This window comes from Nuphar pumila, chromosome 12 (genome assembly GCF_984573655.1).
Source record: "Nuphar pumila chromosome 12, dmNupPumi1.hap1.1, whole genome shotgun sequence".
NCBI lineage: Eukaryota > Viridiplantae > Streptophyta > Magnoliopsida > Nymphaeales > Nymphaeaceae > Nuphar > Nuphar pumila.
Genome location: NC_143260.1, coordinates 95,135,888 through 95,152,209, shown reverse-complemented (window position 1 = coordinate 95,152,209; position 16,322 = coordinate 95,135,888). Strand labels below are relative to the sequence as shown.

The following is a 16,322-nucleotide window of genomic DNA, read 5'->3' as shown; positions in this document are numbered from 1 at the left end:
AAATTAGTTGCTATGTTTGTGGCAAGTTTGGCCATTTTGCTAGAGAATGCAGAGAACGGAAGAGGACTGGTCCTAAGCCAAATGAGTCAGAGGAGAGGCTTGTTGCTGTAATCTCTGAAACCTTTATGGTGGCTGCAAATAAGGACTGGTACCTGGATACTGGAAGCACTGTTCATGTGGCAAACGACAGGAACTTGTTCAAGTCGTATGAAGTAGTGGGGGAGGGATGCAATCTCTTTATGGGAAACTCTTCCTCAACTAAAGTGCTGGGAAAAAGGAGTGTGGAAATTAAGTTCACCTCCGGGAAAGTCCTAACACTTGAGAATGTCCACTATGCTCCAGAAGTTCGGAAAAAATTTAATCTCTGCAGATCTCCTGTCACGAAATGGTTTTAAGATTGTTATTGAGTCTGGGATTGTAACTGTGACCAAAGGGAAAATCTTTGTAGGAAAAGGGTTTGCTACTGGTGGTATGTTCAAGATGAGCATAAATGAAGCTACTACTTCTGTTTATATGGTTGACTCTTATTTTCTTTGGCATTCAAGATTAGGACATATAAATTCTCGTTGCATTCATAATATGAATAACTTTGGTCTTCTTCCGTGTCATGTGAAAATAGAACATAAACATAAGTGTGAGACATGCATTCAAACTAAGCTAACTAGACTCCCGTTTCCTAGTGTAGAAAAGAATTATAAATTGCTTGAATTAGTGCATTCTGATGTGTGTACGATGGATAATGTTTTGAGTCGTGGTGGCAATAGGTACTTTATTACCTTTATAGATGATTACTCAAAATTTTGTTATGTTTATTTGTTGAAAGATAAATCTGAAGCATTTTCCAAATTTCTTCTTTATCTAGCTGAAGTACAAAATAGGTTTAAAACAAAGATTGTACATTTAAGAACAGATAGAGGAGGTGAATACTTAGGTGGAGAATTTGATAAATTCTGTGAAGATAATGGTATTATCCATCAAACGTCAGCTCCTAGAACTCCTGAACAGAATGGAGTAGCAGAAAGGAAAAACAGAACACTTGTAGAAATGATGAATGCTATGCTTCTTAATACGGGTTTGCATTCCAACTTATGGGGAGAAGCTATACTTTCTGCCTGTTATATTCTTAATCGAGTTCCTTATTCCAAATCTGATAAATCACCTTATGAATTGTGTTTTGGTAAGAAACCTAATCTTAGTTATTTTCGTGTTTGGGGTTGTTTAGCATATGTTAAAATTCCAGAAAATAAAAGGAAGAAGGTTGGACCTAAAGCATTTAAATGTGCATTTGTTGGGTATGCTGAATATAGTAAAGCATATAGATTTTTGGACATTGTTAATGATGTTATTGTAGAATCTAGAGATGCATCTTTCATAGAACATAAAAATGCATTTGATTCTCTTCTTGATGGCAGCCGGATTATAGTAGATGAACTTCCTGTAAATGACATGATTGAATATTCTAATGAATGTGTTGATGAACCAGAAACTGAAGTTAGACTCAGTAAACGTATTAGAAAACCAACTAATTTTGGTTCTGACTTTTATACATTTCTAATTGAGAATGATCCTGTGTCTTTTCAAGAGGCTATGTCTTCTCAAGATGCTGCCTTTTGGAGAGAAGCTATTAATGATGAAATAGAATCAATTATGTCTAATAATGTTTGGAAATTAGTGGATTTACCTGTTGGTTGCAAAACTATTGGCTGCAAATGGATTTTCAAAAAGAAATTAAAAGCTGATGGTACAATCGATAAATTTAAAGCACGTTTGGTTGCAAAAGGCTTTAAACAAAAAGAAGGTATTGATTATTTTGATACTTTTGCTCCTGTAACCAGAATATCTACTATTAGAATTCTGATTGCCATGGCTGCCATATATAAGCTTCAAATCCATCAAATGGACGTGAAAACGGCCTTTTTGAATGGAGAATTAGATGAAGAGATATATATGGAGCAACCTGAAGGTTTTGTAGTGCTAGGGCAAGAGCGCAAAGTTTGCAAACTTGAGAAATCCTTATATGGATTAAAGCAAGCCCCTAAGCAATGGCATGAAAAATTTGATAGTTCTCTGGTGCATAATGGTTTTAAAATTCATGATGCGGACAAATGTGTCTACAGTAAAGTAGATAGTGGCTCAATTATTATTATTTGTTTATATGTTGATGATATGCTTATTTTGGGTAACAATAGTGAATGCATAAATCAAACAAAAAGATTTTTATCTTCCTTGTTTTGTATGAAAGACTTGGGTGTTGCAGATGTTATTTTAGGAATCAAAATAATAAGAAATAAAAATGGCATCATATTATGTCAATCACACTATATTGAGAAAATTCTTACAAAGTATGGATATCTTAATAGTTCACCAGCATGCACCCCATATGATCCAAATATGAAATTGACTCCTAATGATGGTGCTAGTGTTCAACAATTAAAATATGCCAGTGTTGTAGGTAGCCTTATGTATGCAATGAACTGCACAAGGCCTGACATTGCCTATGCAATGAGTAAAGTGTGTAGATACACTAATAATCCTGGTCATCAACACTGGAATGCAGTGAACAGGATTCTTAGATATCTAAAGCATACTTTAGACTATGGAATTCACTATACCGAGTTTCCTGCTGTTATTGAAGGGTATAGTGATGCAAGTTGGAATACTGACTTTGAAGATTCCAAGTCTACGAGTGGTTGGGTTTTTACCCTTGGAGGAGGAGCAGTTGCATGGGGGTCTAAGAAACAGACCTGTATAACTCATTCTACAATGGAATCTGAGTTTATTGCTTTGGCATCTGCTTGTAGAGAAGCTGAATGACTTAAGAATATGCTAGTGGATATTCCACTAGGTGAGAAGCCTATACCTGCTATTTCAATGTTTTGTGATAGCCAATCAGCTATATGTAAAGCAGGTAATATGAAATACAATGGGAAGTCTAGACATATTAGTCTAAGACACAGTTTTATAAGACAAATGATTGATGACAATATTATTTCATTGAAATATGTGAAGTCATGTCAAAATTTGGCAGACCCATTTACGAAAGGCCTTTCGAGAGATGTCATCAATAAAACATCGAGGGGAATGGGAATTAAGCCAATTAAGTCATCACCTAAGGATACCCAACCTAGAGCGTTGGAGATCCCACATGCATAGGTTCAATGGGAAACGAATTGGTGAATGACAGATATTGAGCATATTTATGTAAGCCCATTACTGATGTGTGCTCATGAGCTGTAACTAATATGAGGGTTGAGCTAATAGCTCTTAATGAGTTTGTAGGCCTTAAGGCTAAGGTGTGTGTTACAGTACACCTAGACAAACTCACCTATATGAGTGTTGAAATGTGAGCCGTTTCTTATGAGAATTGGCAATTCTCTAGAGCACTCATGAATCCAGGAAAGCACAAGGCTCTAAATGTGCCAACATGAAATCCACACAATTGAACTTTTGGAAACCGATGTATGATTGAAAACTCCGTTAACAATATAAGGAGCTAAGTTCAAGGTAAGTCCACTTAGCACCTTGGTTAATTTAGGTTTTCTTTCAAATAGTGGGGGTTCAAGTCATGCAGACACTCTCACTAATGCATAGGTTTCTATGCAAGCCAAATATATTTTAAAACTAGTGGGGGATTGTTAGGAAAGTTTTAAATTATTAATGGTTACTATCAAAAGTGTTTTGAAAAGTTTAGTCCCATATCTAAGAGAGAAAAGCTTTTCAAGAGGTTTAAATAGAGAGTTTGTAATCTATTCTTTACTTTGGTAAGCCTTGAGTATTTAGGTGGATTGCGGACGTTGCTGCGCATCGTGCAGCAACGGACGCGCCGTTCGCGCACACGCGCGCGCGCGTGCGTGCGCAAGGGCGCTTGAGGCGCAATGTGGCGTTTTGATGGCGCACTTTGCACTTCGCACGCTCGCAGCGGTGCGAGGTGCATATGAGGCGCAAATATCCATTTTGATTTTTCGGTTTTGAGACATCTGGCCGTTTGAAAGGTTTTAATAGCATTTATATTGAGTTTAAGGCGCTTTGTGACTGTTGGACGGTTTTGGAGGCCTTTGATTGACAGTCAAAGGTGGGTGACCGTTCAGGTACCTTTCATCCTATTTTCAAACTGTCAGATTTATGGCCTTTAATCTCATTTATCGCAAAACGTTTTGGCCTCTCTAAAAGGTTATAAATATCTTCTATCTTCGTCTTTTGGATATCAGAATTTCTGACTCTCCAGTTTTCTCCTTTCTTTCTTCTCGGTTTGGCTTGCAGAGTTCAAGTGTGGGAGAGGTCATCTGTTCTTGCGAGGCAGTGACTCTCTTGAGGTTCAAGCCTAGTTGTATCCTGGGAACTCAGTCGTAACAAAACCCTTTTTCGCATCTTCGGAATTTCCGGAGTGGGGCGATTGAAGTTCTAAAGATAGCGATCTTAAGAACGTGCCTCTAGGCTTGAATTCTCTTTTCTGAAATCCTGTTTTCACTAGGTTGGTATAACAATTCTATCTTTGGCTATCTCTAGCCCCAAAAAGTATTTCAGCCTTTCAAGTCTTTCATTTTAAAACATTCTACAAGCTTGACCTTAAATTTCCCAATTAACTCATCATAATTTCCTGCAATAATCATGTTATCTACATATATTAAAAGCAAGCGTTGCCCTTTTTTAGATGAGGTCACAAACAATGCAGGATCGTGGTAACTTTGTCTAAAGCCCATATCTTTAACTGCAGAGCTAAACTTATCGAACCATACATGAGGAGCTTGCTTCAAACCATATAGATCCCTGCTCAATCTGCACACTCTACCTTCATTGTCTATAATACCCTGTTGCAGTTCTACGTAGACTTCTTCTTCCAAGTGCCTATTTAGAAAAGCATTTTTAACATCTATCTATCATAAATCCCATCTTCTAACTGATGATACAGCCAAAAGAGTCCTGATAGTGGTCATATGGACCACTAGTGCAAAGGTTTCTACAAAATCTATTACATATTGCTAACTGAACCCTTTAGCCACTAAATAAGCTTTATATCTCTTAATTGTTTCATCTACTCTAGTCTAAATTTTATACACCCATTTGCATCCGACAATATTCTTTTCTTTTGGCAGCTTAATTAACTCATATGCCTTCTTCCTTTTCAATGCGCTAAACTCCTCAATCATAACTTGTTGCCATTCAGATTACATGACAGCTCAACATAGGACTTAAGTTCATGATATGAATTAAATCAAGGCTAGGAAAGCTTGGTGAGTAGCGAAAGTTGAATTGTATGAGACAAAGCGAGTAGGAAGAATAGAAGGGCGAGGGCTCCTACATACCTGAGGTGAAAGGGCATCCCCTGCTTGTGTATCAGGATTCACTTGAGGAATGCTGGGACAAAGCTCAGAAAGATCCTTCTCCAAATGATTAAAATTTTCAAGAAATGACTGACTAAATATACCTTCTTATACTATGGGTTATTATCTGTTTCTCCTTGTCAACTTCTGAATTTTTTGAAAAGGGTATAAGAAAAGAAAAGAAAAGTAGACTCATAATCCTTTTCTTGCAGCCTAACTCCATAATAAGTCGTATGCTCTATAAACTCTATATGCCTAGAAATCAAATTCTTCTTTCCTATAGGATCATAACATCTATAACCCTTTTGACCTTCAGGTTAACCTATAAAACAACACTTCACAACCCTAGGAGACAATTTATCCCTTGGTTGATGAGGCAACAAGACAAAACATGTACTACCAAATACCCTCAATGCATCAGAATCTGGTTCTCTACCAAACAACTTCTTAAAGGAGGAATCCTTTCCAAGAACACTAGAGGGCATATAATTAATTAGATATATTGTCATATTTACTGCTTCAACCCAAAAATCTTTAGGCATCTTGCTATTGAATAAAAAAGCTCTAGTGGTCTCCAATAAGTGCCTGTTCTTCCTTTCAGCTACACCATTTTACTCTGGAGTATAAGAGCATGACTTTTGATGCATAATTCCTTTCTTAAGAACTCTTGCATATTGTGTCCCATGTACTTTCCCTCTGAATCTAAACACAAAATCTTCACTTTGGCTACAAATTGAGTCTCAACAAAGATACAAAATTTCTTAAAATTATCAAACAATGCCCTTTTCATTTTTTCATGAAGTATATTCATGTATATCTAATGAAATCATTAATAAAAGTCACATAGTATGATGCCTGTAGACATAACCGGAGAAGGACCCCACACATCAGAGTGAACTAACTCAAAATGACTAATGGACTCAACTTTCTTATGACCAAAATGGAGAGCATGACTCTTGGCTAGTTTAAAGCTCTCACAACAACTAACGTCACTAGACATGTCACATTTACAACTTCCAACCCTTGAGCAACCTGCTTATATGTTGCAATCACATTATGCAAAACCCATTTTTACTAAAAAAGCCATGTAAATCACTTATGTAGGGTCTGATTTACAAAAAATCAATAAAATATGAAAATGATGTGATTTTTACTCTCTCTCTCTCTATATATATATATGTGTGCATTAGTGGTTTTGTGATCATGGATCATGGTTTGTTTCTCTGTAGAGTGCAAGAGGTGCTGCCGCCTGCCCTAGATTCCACATCTGAACCACCTTCTGTCTTTGATGGAACCACAAGGTACCAACCATCTTTTTCTACTAAAAGGATGTCAGTGGCTATGGAAACAAAACTAAGGCCGTGAGTTTGTTTTGCAAAAGATGCATTATATCATCAAATTTCTTTGGTTTTGACAGATTGTATATATCCTACACCTGCCCTTATGCACAACGTGTCTGGATTGCTAGAAACTACAAGGTAAACTGCTTTCTACCCTTGTTTTTGGAGTAGCTATGCAAAGTGCCTAAGGGTACAATCATAGGATTGATGAAGAAATTGTTTACAGTGCCAATACCAGATTTGATAAGTTGATGGTGGTCTTACTTCGCAAGGCTAGGAGTATCCATTGTCAGTATTAGCTGGACCTTCTGTTGTAACTAGGCCTGTTTTACTTGCTGCATTACATCAGTTTTAGAATCTTGTCTGAGTCCTGTACACAGGAGCCCACTGTAGCCTGGCACAGGTGGTCCTGTGTGCAGCTTATATCTAAGTCCTAGTCATTCTTTTTATTTAGATTATGTGGCCACTTTTTATTAGTCTTTTTAGTCTATACCTATGTCACATGGGTGCGGGTGCGACACGGGTGCGGCGCAATTTCAAAAATTTTGGACACGGGGACTCGGCTATATATATATATATATATATATATATATATATATATATATATATATATATATATATATATATATATATATATATATATATATATATATATAAAAGACTCGGTCAAAGTTGTGCCCATTAGGGGACATGTGATGAGTTGTGAAGCCTGATTCAGGTTTTTTTCCTTACAGGAGGGGGGGGGGGGGGGGGGGGTTCCCCCCGGCGCAGCACTCCCCCCCCCCCCCGCGCCCCAATAATTTTTTTTTAAATTATGTAGCCCAGAATTTTTTTTTAAATTCCAAAAAATGGACCAAAATGACCCTGGGTGCATTGACCACACCCAGGGTCGGGTTGACCGAGTCCGAGCCGCACCCGTGTCGGTGCGTGTCGACGCGGGTGCGGCGACCTTGGAGCCGAGTCCGTGTGACATAGGTCTATACTTGCAGCCTATTTTGGACCAGATCTTAGTTCGTTCATTACATTAAATGTTGCATACCATAATTGACATATATACTTTTTTTGTTCTGTCTACTTATTCCTTTTCATTCATAAAGTTCAGATATCATGCCTGTCTGTGCATGCCAAATCAGCAAGACATTATTGCATAGTTAAATTTATCTCAGGCACATTTTGCATGTTATAACTGCTGTAGCATTGGTTTGTGAGAATTTTCACATATACGTATTTAATAGTTTATTAGAGAAATTTGTATTTTTCAATTAGCTGGGTGCTTTTATTACATTTGTTCGTGTAATCCTTATAGATGGATTGTTGTAAGTGTGCTGTCTTTTGCTTCTGGCCACTCTTAACTATTGGCCATAAATTAGCAATTCATAGGCAGCATTTATGATTAAATTTCCCACCATGTGGATGTGCTAATTTTTTGTTGACATCTGATATTTCGTAAGGTTGAATGTAACCCTTGCTGGGATGTTTTTCTATTTCCTGATATATAGGTTTTTCCATGTCAATTCTTCCAGCATCATGGACATACTTTGGCTTGTCCTTTCATGTATGTTTTCTGCAGTATCTGATTCTTATGCATGCTATGTATGCATTGAAACTATTCAAAACTACATTTTTCTGGTATCTACATGTGGCTTTAGCAGCTCTTATCCTGGACTGCTCTCTGTCGCATGTTTTCTGCACTCTTATTGGACTTGACAGCAACCTGTTACATTTGTAATGCTTGCTGCCATTTTCATTTGTCTTTTCTCATTGAAATACATGCAGATCTGGACAATTCTAAATTGCTTGCCATCATCATGAAAAATAGTCACTACAACCCTTATGCCAAACACTTGGAACTTGCATTATTTTAGCTACCTCTCTAGTTTGAAATTGACCAGGACTAAATGAATAAGGATAAGCAGCACAAACCTTTAATCGATTGAGATGATCTTAGCAATAATCATAAACCATTAGATATTCCCAGTTGAAGAAAAAACCAAATGTAACATTGAAAAATTTAATAACAAAAAGTGTCCGATATTCCAAAAATCATGGGAATCTGAATCTCACTGAAGTGTTTCTAATTATGTTTAAATCGAAACAGCAACAAAAGTAACAGCAGGAATGGTGATGAACAATCTGCATGGTATTGGAGTCCTTGTGTGTAGAACAAGATCTTCCATGATGTTGGGTGGACTTGAGAGTAATGTGCTACATTGCCTAGTGCACTTATGGAGTTTTGGTGGAGTACCAAAACATCGAGCGCTTGTGTATGAGGAGTAACATAGTTACAAATCTCATTCTGGGGATATTCTCGGCAAAGGAATATCTCAGGATATTTTGAAAATATGAGTGTTTCTCGAAAAAATCTTGACATGTATAAAATTACAAGTATATATATTATATATATAGAGAGAGCAATGTTGTATCATTACTATGGGCAAAAGCGATATGATACAACCCTATATCGTAGCGTATCATATGATACACCTTCGACGCACTTTAAAAAGAGTTGAAATTTGTTTTTTATTTTTTGGGTTTTAAAGACTTCTTGAGGGCCAACTTCCTGATTTGTGTAGAGGCCATTAGAAGGGTATCCGCACACCCTAGGAGTCGTGAGAGCAATTTAGGGGCCGATCCATGCACAAGGGAGAGAGCTTTTGCGGTTTGCTCAGGTAAGAGTACATTTCCATCATTTTTCACTCAAGGAAGTGTGTTAAGGTAAAAAGATATCTATTATGAGTAAACTTATAAAACTAGCCTCCAAAAAAATTCTGCCTAATTTGATTTGCGAAAATTAGGGATTTATATCAAGGTAGAAATCAGGCTTCACACTCCTTCAACAAGGATGGTATTAGATGATCCGGCATGACAATGGGGCACTCAAGTAATGAACGGAAACTAATTGAAAATTGAGTGCAACTATTGCCATAATATTTTTGTTTATATAATATAATAGTATGATTCTTGTAACATGTTCTTAATTGCAAGATATTTAATATTTTGCATTATTCTTGTGAGATAGTTGATGTTTGGTGACGTCTTATGCAATTCATAGAGATATAAATGCTTCATATGTGATTTTATGATTGTATTTTGTGCAATTCATCATTGTTTTATCTGTTATGATTTTTTATTTTTTTTTTATTTTTTTATGATTTTCATGATTTTTGATTTTTTTTTAATAAAAAATTATGATATTTTACAATACAATATGGGTAACGATACGAGAGAGAGAGAGAGAGAGAGAGAGAGAGAGAGAGAGAGAGAGAGAGAGAGAGAGAGAGAGAGAGAGAGAGAGCATTGAGGTTTATTAGGTTCGTCGATGGGAGTTGAAGAGGAATGCCCGACATTGCTTTATAAATAGAAGGCTTTCCATTCCCCATTCAAGTGTCAACCCTTGTGATGTGGGAAGAGAGCATTTAATGCCTCCTTTTTCAAAAATGAAAAAGGTGGTATTTAACACCTCCTAGAGAAGGCAAAGTCAAAAGTGACTAGGAAAATTTAAAAGGTGGTATTTACTGCCTCCTAGTGAAGGCAAAGCCAGAAAAATGGAATGCATTTATATCGCCTTTTTCGGAATATCTAGAATGTAGATCACAGCTGTATATCACATTTCAAAAGAAAAAAGGAAAAAAACCCCAAAATCCCAGTTTGTACGGCAGTTAGGATCCAATGACTCTCTCTCTCTCTCTCTATATATATATATGCATGTGTGTGTGCAGTGATGAGTAGCTCCTAAACAATTGTCCTAAACCATCCTAAATCCTTCTAAAAGGCATAGCTTCACGTGTTTTTTACTTAATTGAAACCTGTAGATGCCTCCATCACTTCTTATTCACTAAAAAAACATGCTTTAGATTAAATCAATTCAATGAGAAACCTCGTTTCTATTTGACCAAGTGTTGGTGCAATATGAGCCATCAATTTTCTATCACTCTAAATACATATCTAAACATGAAAAATGCCTAATCTAATGCATGTTTTCTACTAAGTAATATATAGAGAATACGGCTACAGGTTCAGATAAGCAAACACCAGAAACTTTGTTCTTTGGAGCCGTTTAGGATGGTTTAGCGGATAAGACTATTTAGTAGCTATTCATTATTCTCTCTCTCTCTCTCTATATATATATATATACGTGTGTACTTATGTTGGTATCATATGCTCTCTCTCTCTCAATTCATGTGTTTTGCGATACTTTGGCTTGCAGGGATTGCAGGACACCATCAAGCTGGTCCCAATTGATCTTCAAAATCGGCCTGCCTGGTATAAAGAGAAGGTGTATCCAGCAAATAAGGTGATCATCTTCCTTTGTGGCATATTTACATCCAAAAGTTGTTGCATCAGGTATCTTATAAAGGTTATGAGAACTTGTGTACATTATTTATTTCTTGGATTACTTTTTTATGTTCATGGATGTGATATTTGTCGTCTTATGCAGAGATTTTTTATTGCAAATTACAGGAACTTGCTAATGACTTTATTTCATTATATATATATATACACATACTGTTTTAATTGCAATGAAACATTTGTTTTGTAGCCCTAATCATATGAATGTGAATTACAAGTCACTAATATTGATCTCAGTGTTATCTTGGCAAGGCAGTTTCTCAGTCTCGTAAATCAAGAAACATAAAATCTTGGTATTTTTCTAAAAATTATGAAAACAGTACAAAAATATATGAAAGAATAGATTTTGCCAATATTTTTCTTGCAAATGTATAAAAATATGGAAATGATCCTGAAATGTGGGAAAGGTAAAATAATAAAAATCCATACTCAAATATATAGAAACTAAAATGCATAAAAGATATCATGATATTATTGCAATAATGTTGTCATAATATTGCAATATTTTTAATTGTAAAATATTGCAATTTTTTTCTTTAGATTGTTTTTCCATCATATTGCAATGGTATAATAATCTATACTACTTAGAGATCTATAATGGGCAATGCTGAGCAAAATTGCGAACATATTATACCTTTTCTTTTGATCACCTGAGATGTGTCATGGGTATAGTTGTCTTTTTCAAATTTGTTCAAAAATTTGTTATGCTGAAAATAATGCCCTTGTCACACACATCTCCTTCATTACTTAAAAACAACTTAATGAGTTTCTTCACTTTGATAGTTTCCTACCTAAACTCAACAACAACCACAACAACAACTACTACTACTACTACGCCTTCATCCCAAAACAATTGGGGTCGGCGATATGAACCAAAAAAGAAAATCATTCTGGGTCTTCCACATGAATCCTTCTCCTCCAATCATTTCTATCCAATGCCATGTCCTCGGTGAGGTTCAAAGCATTCATATCCTTTCCTATCACCTCCATCCATGTCTTCCTAGGCCTACCCCGACCTCTTTTAACTAATATATTTTCCCATTTCTTCATCCTTCTAACTGGAGCATCATTAGGCCTTCGCCGAATATGTCCAAACCACCGTAAACGATTCTCTCTCATCTTATTTTCAATGGGTGCAACACCTACCTTCTTACGTATCTCCTCGTTCCGAATCTTATCTTTTATTGTATTTCTACACATCCATCTCAGCATACGCATCTCAGCTACACTCATTTTTTGAATATGATGTCTCTTGGCAGCCCAACATTCCGTATCATATAGTAAAGCGGGCCTAATAGTCGTCCTATAAAACTTTCCCTTCAACCGCAATGGCATTCTACGATCGCACAACACTTCAGTTGCACTTTTCCATTTCATCCACCCAACCTTTATCCTATGATTTACATCTCCATCAATTTCTCCATACTTTTGAATGATAGATCCCAAATATTTGAAAGAATCATCCACCGGTATTTCTTGCTCACCAAGCTTCACTATACTTCCATCACTACTTTGTTGCTTACTAAACCGACATTCTATGTATTCTGTCTTACTCTTACTCAACTTAAAACCTCTTGCTTCCAATGTCTGTCTCCATAATTCTAACTTAGCATTAACCCCAACTCTAGACTCATTAATCAAAACAATATCATCAGCAAACAACATACACCACAACACATTTTCTTGAATTGATCTCGCAAGCTCATCCATCACTATAACAAATAGGAAAGGACTTAAAACAGATCCTTGATGTAACCCAACCGTTATAGGAAAATTGGTTGTCACCCCTCCTCTACAAGTGCGGACATTGGTTACTACTCCTTCATACATATCTTTAATTATACTAATGTACTTGAGAGAAACACCTTTCTTCATCATTGGCTACCATAGAACGTCCCTAGGTACTCTATCGTATGCCTTATCCAAATCAATAAAAACCATATGCAAATCTTTGTTCCTCTCTCTATTTCTCTCAATAAGTTGTCTAAGAAGATGTATAGCTTCCATAGTTGATCTTCTATGCATAAAACCAAATTGATTCTCCGATATCATGACAACCTTCCTCAACCTAGACTCAATCACCCTCTCCCAAAGTTTCATAGTATGACTCATGAGTTTTATACTACGATAGTTTATGCAACTTTGTATATCACCCTTATTCTTATATAGAAGGGCAGTTGGCCCAGATGGTATACCTATCGAGGCTTGGAAATGCTTGAGAGAGAAAGGTTTAGAATGGTTGACAAATCTTTTTAATAAGATTTGGCGGACAAATAAGATGCCTAATGAGTGGAGGAAGAGTACCCAAACTCATGAAATGTAAAATAATAAATTTTTTTGGTTGAAAGGTGATTTGCCCTGATTTTAAGGGATTGGGAAAGGGATTCTTCTTTTTGATAGTTTCTTACATAAATTTATGCCATGTAAAATAGTAACTTTTTTGGTTGAAAGGTGATTGCTTGCTGTTTTGATCGAAGCCATCCATTAAGGTGGTTTTGGCTAGTATTTCAAAATATTGCAAATGGTTGTGTATATGATACAATACGACTACCTGGAACTATCTTAAATTGGATGTCATTCATATTCATATACTTAGCTTGAACATTCACTTAGATATAATAATGAAGTTGGCTACTGGTGTTCAGATTTTGCATCATCCATTTTGATTATGGTCTCTCACCTTCCCATGAATTTTATCATTTCATAAGACCCATTTATTTGTAGTATGGACTATCATCACCACAAGCTCCATTTATCAGGAACTGTTTGTTGTTGTCTAATATATTTTGTCTACTTATTTTGAGCATCCACTTTAGCGTAGTTATAAAATCCAGTTTATGATATGGCGTATCTCAGTATTGCTGGTCCATGTGATATGATATTACCTCTCTTAATCTTTAATGTGATACAGTACAATATTCAATTATTTTGAGTTTATTTTATTTTTGTATTATGTGATTGTTATAATTTGTTTACTCAAAACCTTTTTCTTTTGTTTGTTATCTAATTTGACTCTTTAATAGTAAACCTTATGTTTTTGTTAGTTGTTAGTTTGTTATGATATCGTTTCACATGTTATAGTAGTACATGTGTATGTTTAATTGTTAATAATGCTTAAATTTGATTTCTTTTTTCTATTTTATTCTATGTTTTTATTCATTTTTTTTTTATTTTTTTTTTCCGATTTTTTTGTAAATTCTTAAAATAATATTTTTTCCATATCTTGCGGTACAATACAATATGGTACAATACATCTGTAGCACCAGCCTTCCGATACGATAATTACAACATTGATAAAATCATCTGCAAGATTTGTCTTTCACATCTTTTTCTAGAGTTCTTGGAATTTATGGTTTCATGAGAATCCTTGAGTTTGTTGGATGACCTATCATTAATGCAAGTTCTATACATCAGAATTTTTTCTACGTTGTCATCTCATATGTGTTTGTCTCCTTAATAGGTACCTTCACTAGAACATAATAATGAAGTTATTGGGGAGAGTTTAGATTTGCTGAAGTATGTTGAGACCCATTTTGACGGACCTGAACTTCTTCCTGCAGTAAGCTGACAAGTTTTAATTACTATTTAATTTGGTCCCTTCTTTTGATCATGAATCATCTTACTCTCATACTGTGCTAATTTTAGGATCTAGGCAAGAGAGAATTTGCTGAGGAGTTGCTTGCTTACACAAATACTTTAAATACAACTGTCTTCCCTTCTTTTTCCAACGCCGAAGACTGGAAGAAGGATATTGGTGAGTTGGAACTTTGTATTTAAGCTTCCTCACAATTTTTTTGTTGAGATACTTGTTCATGTATAAGCAAGCTATGTTGCTAATACTTGGAAACATGTATAAATATGAAATTTATGTTGACTTGGTTTCCATCAACAATCTTTTTCAGATCCTGTTTTTGATTTCCTTGAGAGTGCTCTTTTAAAGTTTGATGATGGTCCGTTTTTCCTCGGAAAATTTAGCCTGGTAAGGCTTTTACCTTGAAAACAATCTTGCCATTCAAAAGTACAAATGTGTGGTATACTTGAGCATATCATATAACACCCATGCAGACATATGCAAATACACATGCAATGAATTGCATGGTTAACACTTTTTGAAGTCATAATCTGGAGGATAAATTCTAGTACAAGATCTCGTTGGGGCAATGTTGCTGCATGCAACACCTAAGTTACTAGTGCTACAGACCGTACTTTTTTAGCAAATATATTTAGATGATTATGTATTCAGTAAGAAATTATGCAAAGTGTACTGCATGCCAGACCTGTATGGGGCTAATTGATCAACTCTTATGTCCCTTAGACCTGTGTTTGACAGTGTAAAGAGTGCTATATTGCATCGTCCTCTCTTGCCCTCAGTTACTTATGCTTTAGTCGAGTTGATTGTAAAAGAGACCAAAATAAGGTCTCTTGGAACCTATCCATCCAGTGACAATGTGATGGCTGCTCTTAGGAAGTCAAGTGGCAGGTTTGATTGTAGGGGTGGTGGAAGAGCTGGAGGTAAAGGTGACTAAAGTATTATTCAATGTCACTATTGCAAAAGTTTTGGTCACAATAAAAGCTCTTGCCTAACTATGAAGAAAAAGAGATGAGGAGCCTATGCAGCATCTTCTTATGGTGAGGGCACCAAGCCCAAGGATGATAACACCAAGGTTGTACGTATCCTATCGTTATCCATTGTAATACTCGACAATTTTTTGGGCATTTTGCTCAAAACATAAATATCGAATGAAATGGATATTTTTGATGACCTATTTTGTAATTTTAGATTTGCACGGTTGCGACTGCATTGAAATTTTGAAAAGAACGCAAGTGATTTCGTCAAAAACTGAGCTCGTACGCTTGCAAAACATGCCCGACAACTTCAAGGGCAAAATCATAATTTTTAAGATATATTTTATAAGTTTCAAACACATTGTTACATTCGTATCAAAATTCTAAGAAAGACGATCTTGATTGTAATATCATGTGTTTTTTCGTGGTTTTTAAATTCCAAAACTATGAAATTTTGGCTACGTATTTTATGAGATTGATAAAAATCATGGAAAAATAACCTTAAAAATAGGTGATGTCAGCTGGGTCTAGGCGTGGTCTAGGGTTCACTGACAAGACCAAAATGAGATAATTAATATTTGTAATTTTTTTTGTTTTTAACATTTAAATTCAAGCAAAATTCTGAGGCCAAAATTAAGTAAGTATACCATTAGATGCGTTTGTAATTCTGAGAACGTTGGTGCTTCATTTTTTTGAAATCGGGTTATGGTTGACCCAAAAATCACGTTTTTCAAAAATGACCCAC

General features: G+C 35.7%; 1 protein-coding gene across 1 annotated transcript in view; it reads left to right on the top strand.

Annotated features, from left to right (window-relative positions):
• Nucleotides 1-16,322, top strand: part of LOC149821224 (glutathione S-transferase L3-like) — a 121,055-nt gene that overhangs the window by 39,786 nt on the left and 64,947 nt on the right. Inside the window, exons 2-7 of the mRNA XM_089983859.1 lie at nt 6,551-6,622; nt 6,739-6,799; nt 10,869-10,955; nt 14,472-14,570; nt 14,657-14,765; nt 14,914-14,990. Coding sequence (XP_089839985.1) covers nt 6,551-6,622; nt 6,739-6,799; nt 10,869-10,955; nt 14,472-14,570; nt 14,657-14,765; nt 14,914-14,990 — 505 coding nt within the window. The remainder of the gene's footprint in view (nt 1-6,550; nt 6,623-6,738; nt 6,800-10,868; nt 10,956-14,471; nt 14,571-14,656; nt 14,766-14,913; nt 14,991-16,322) is intronic.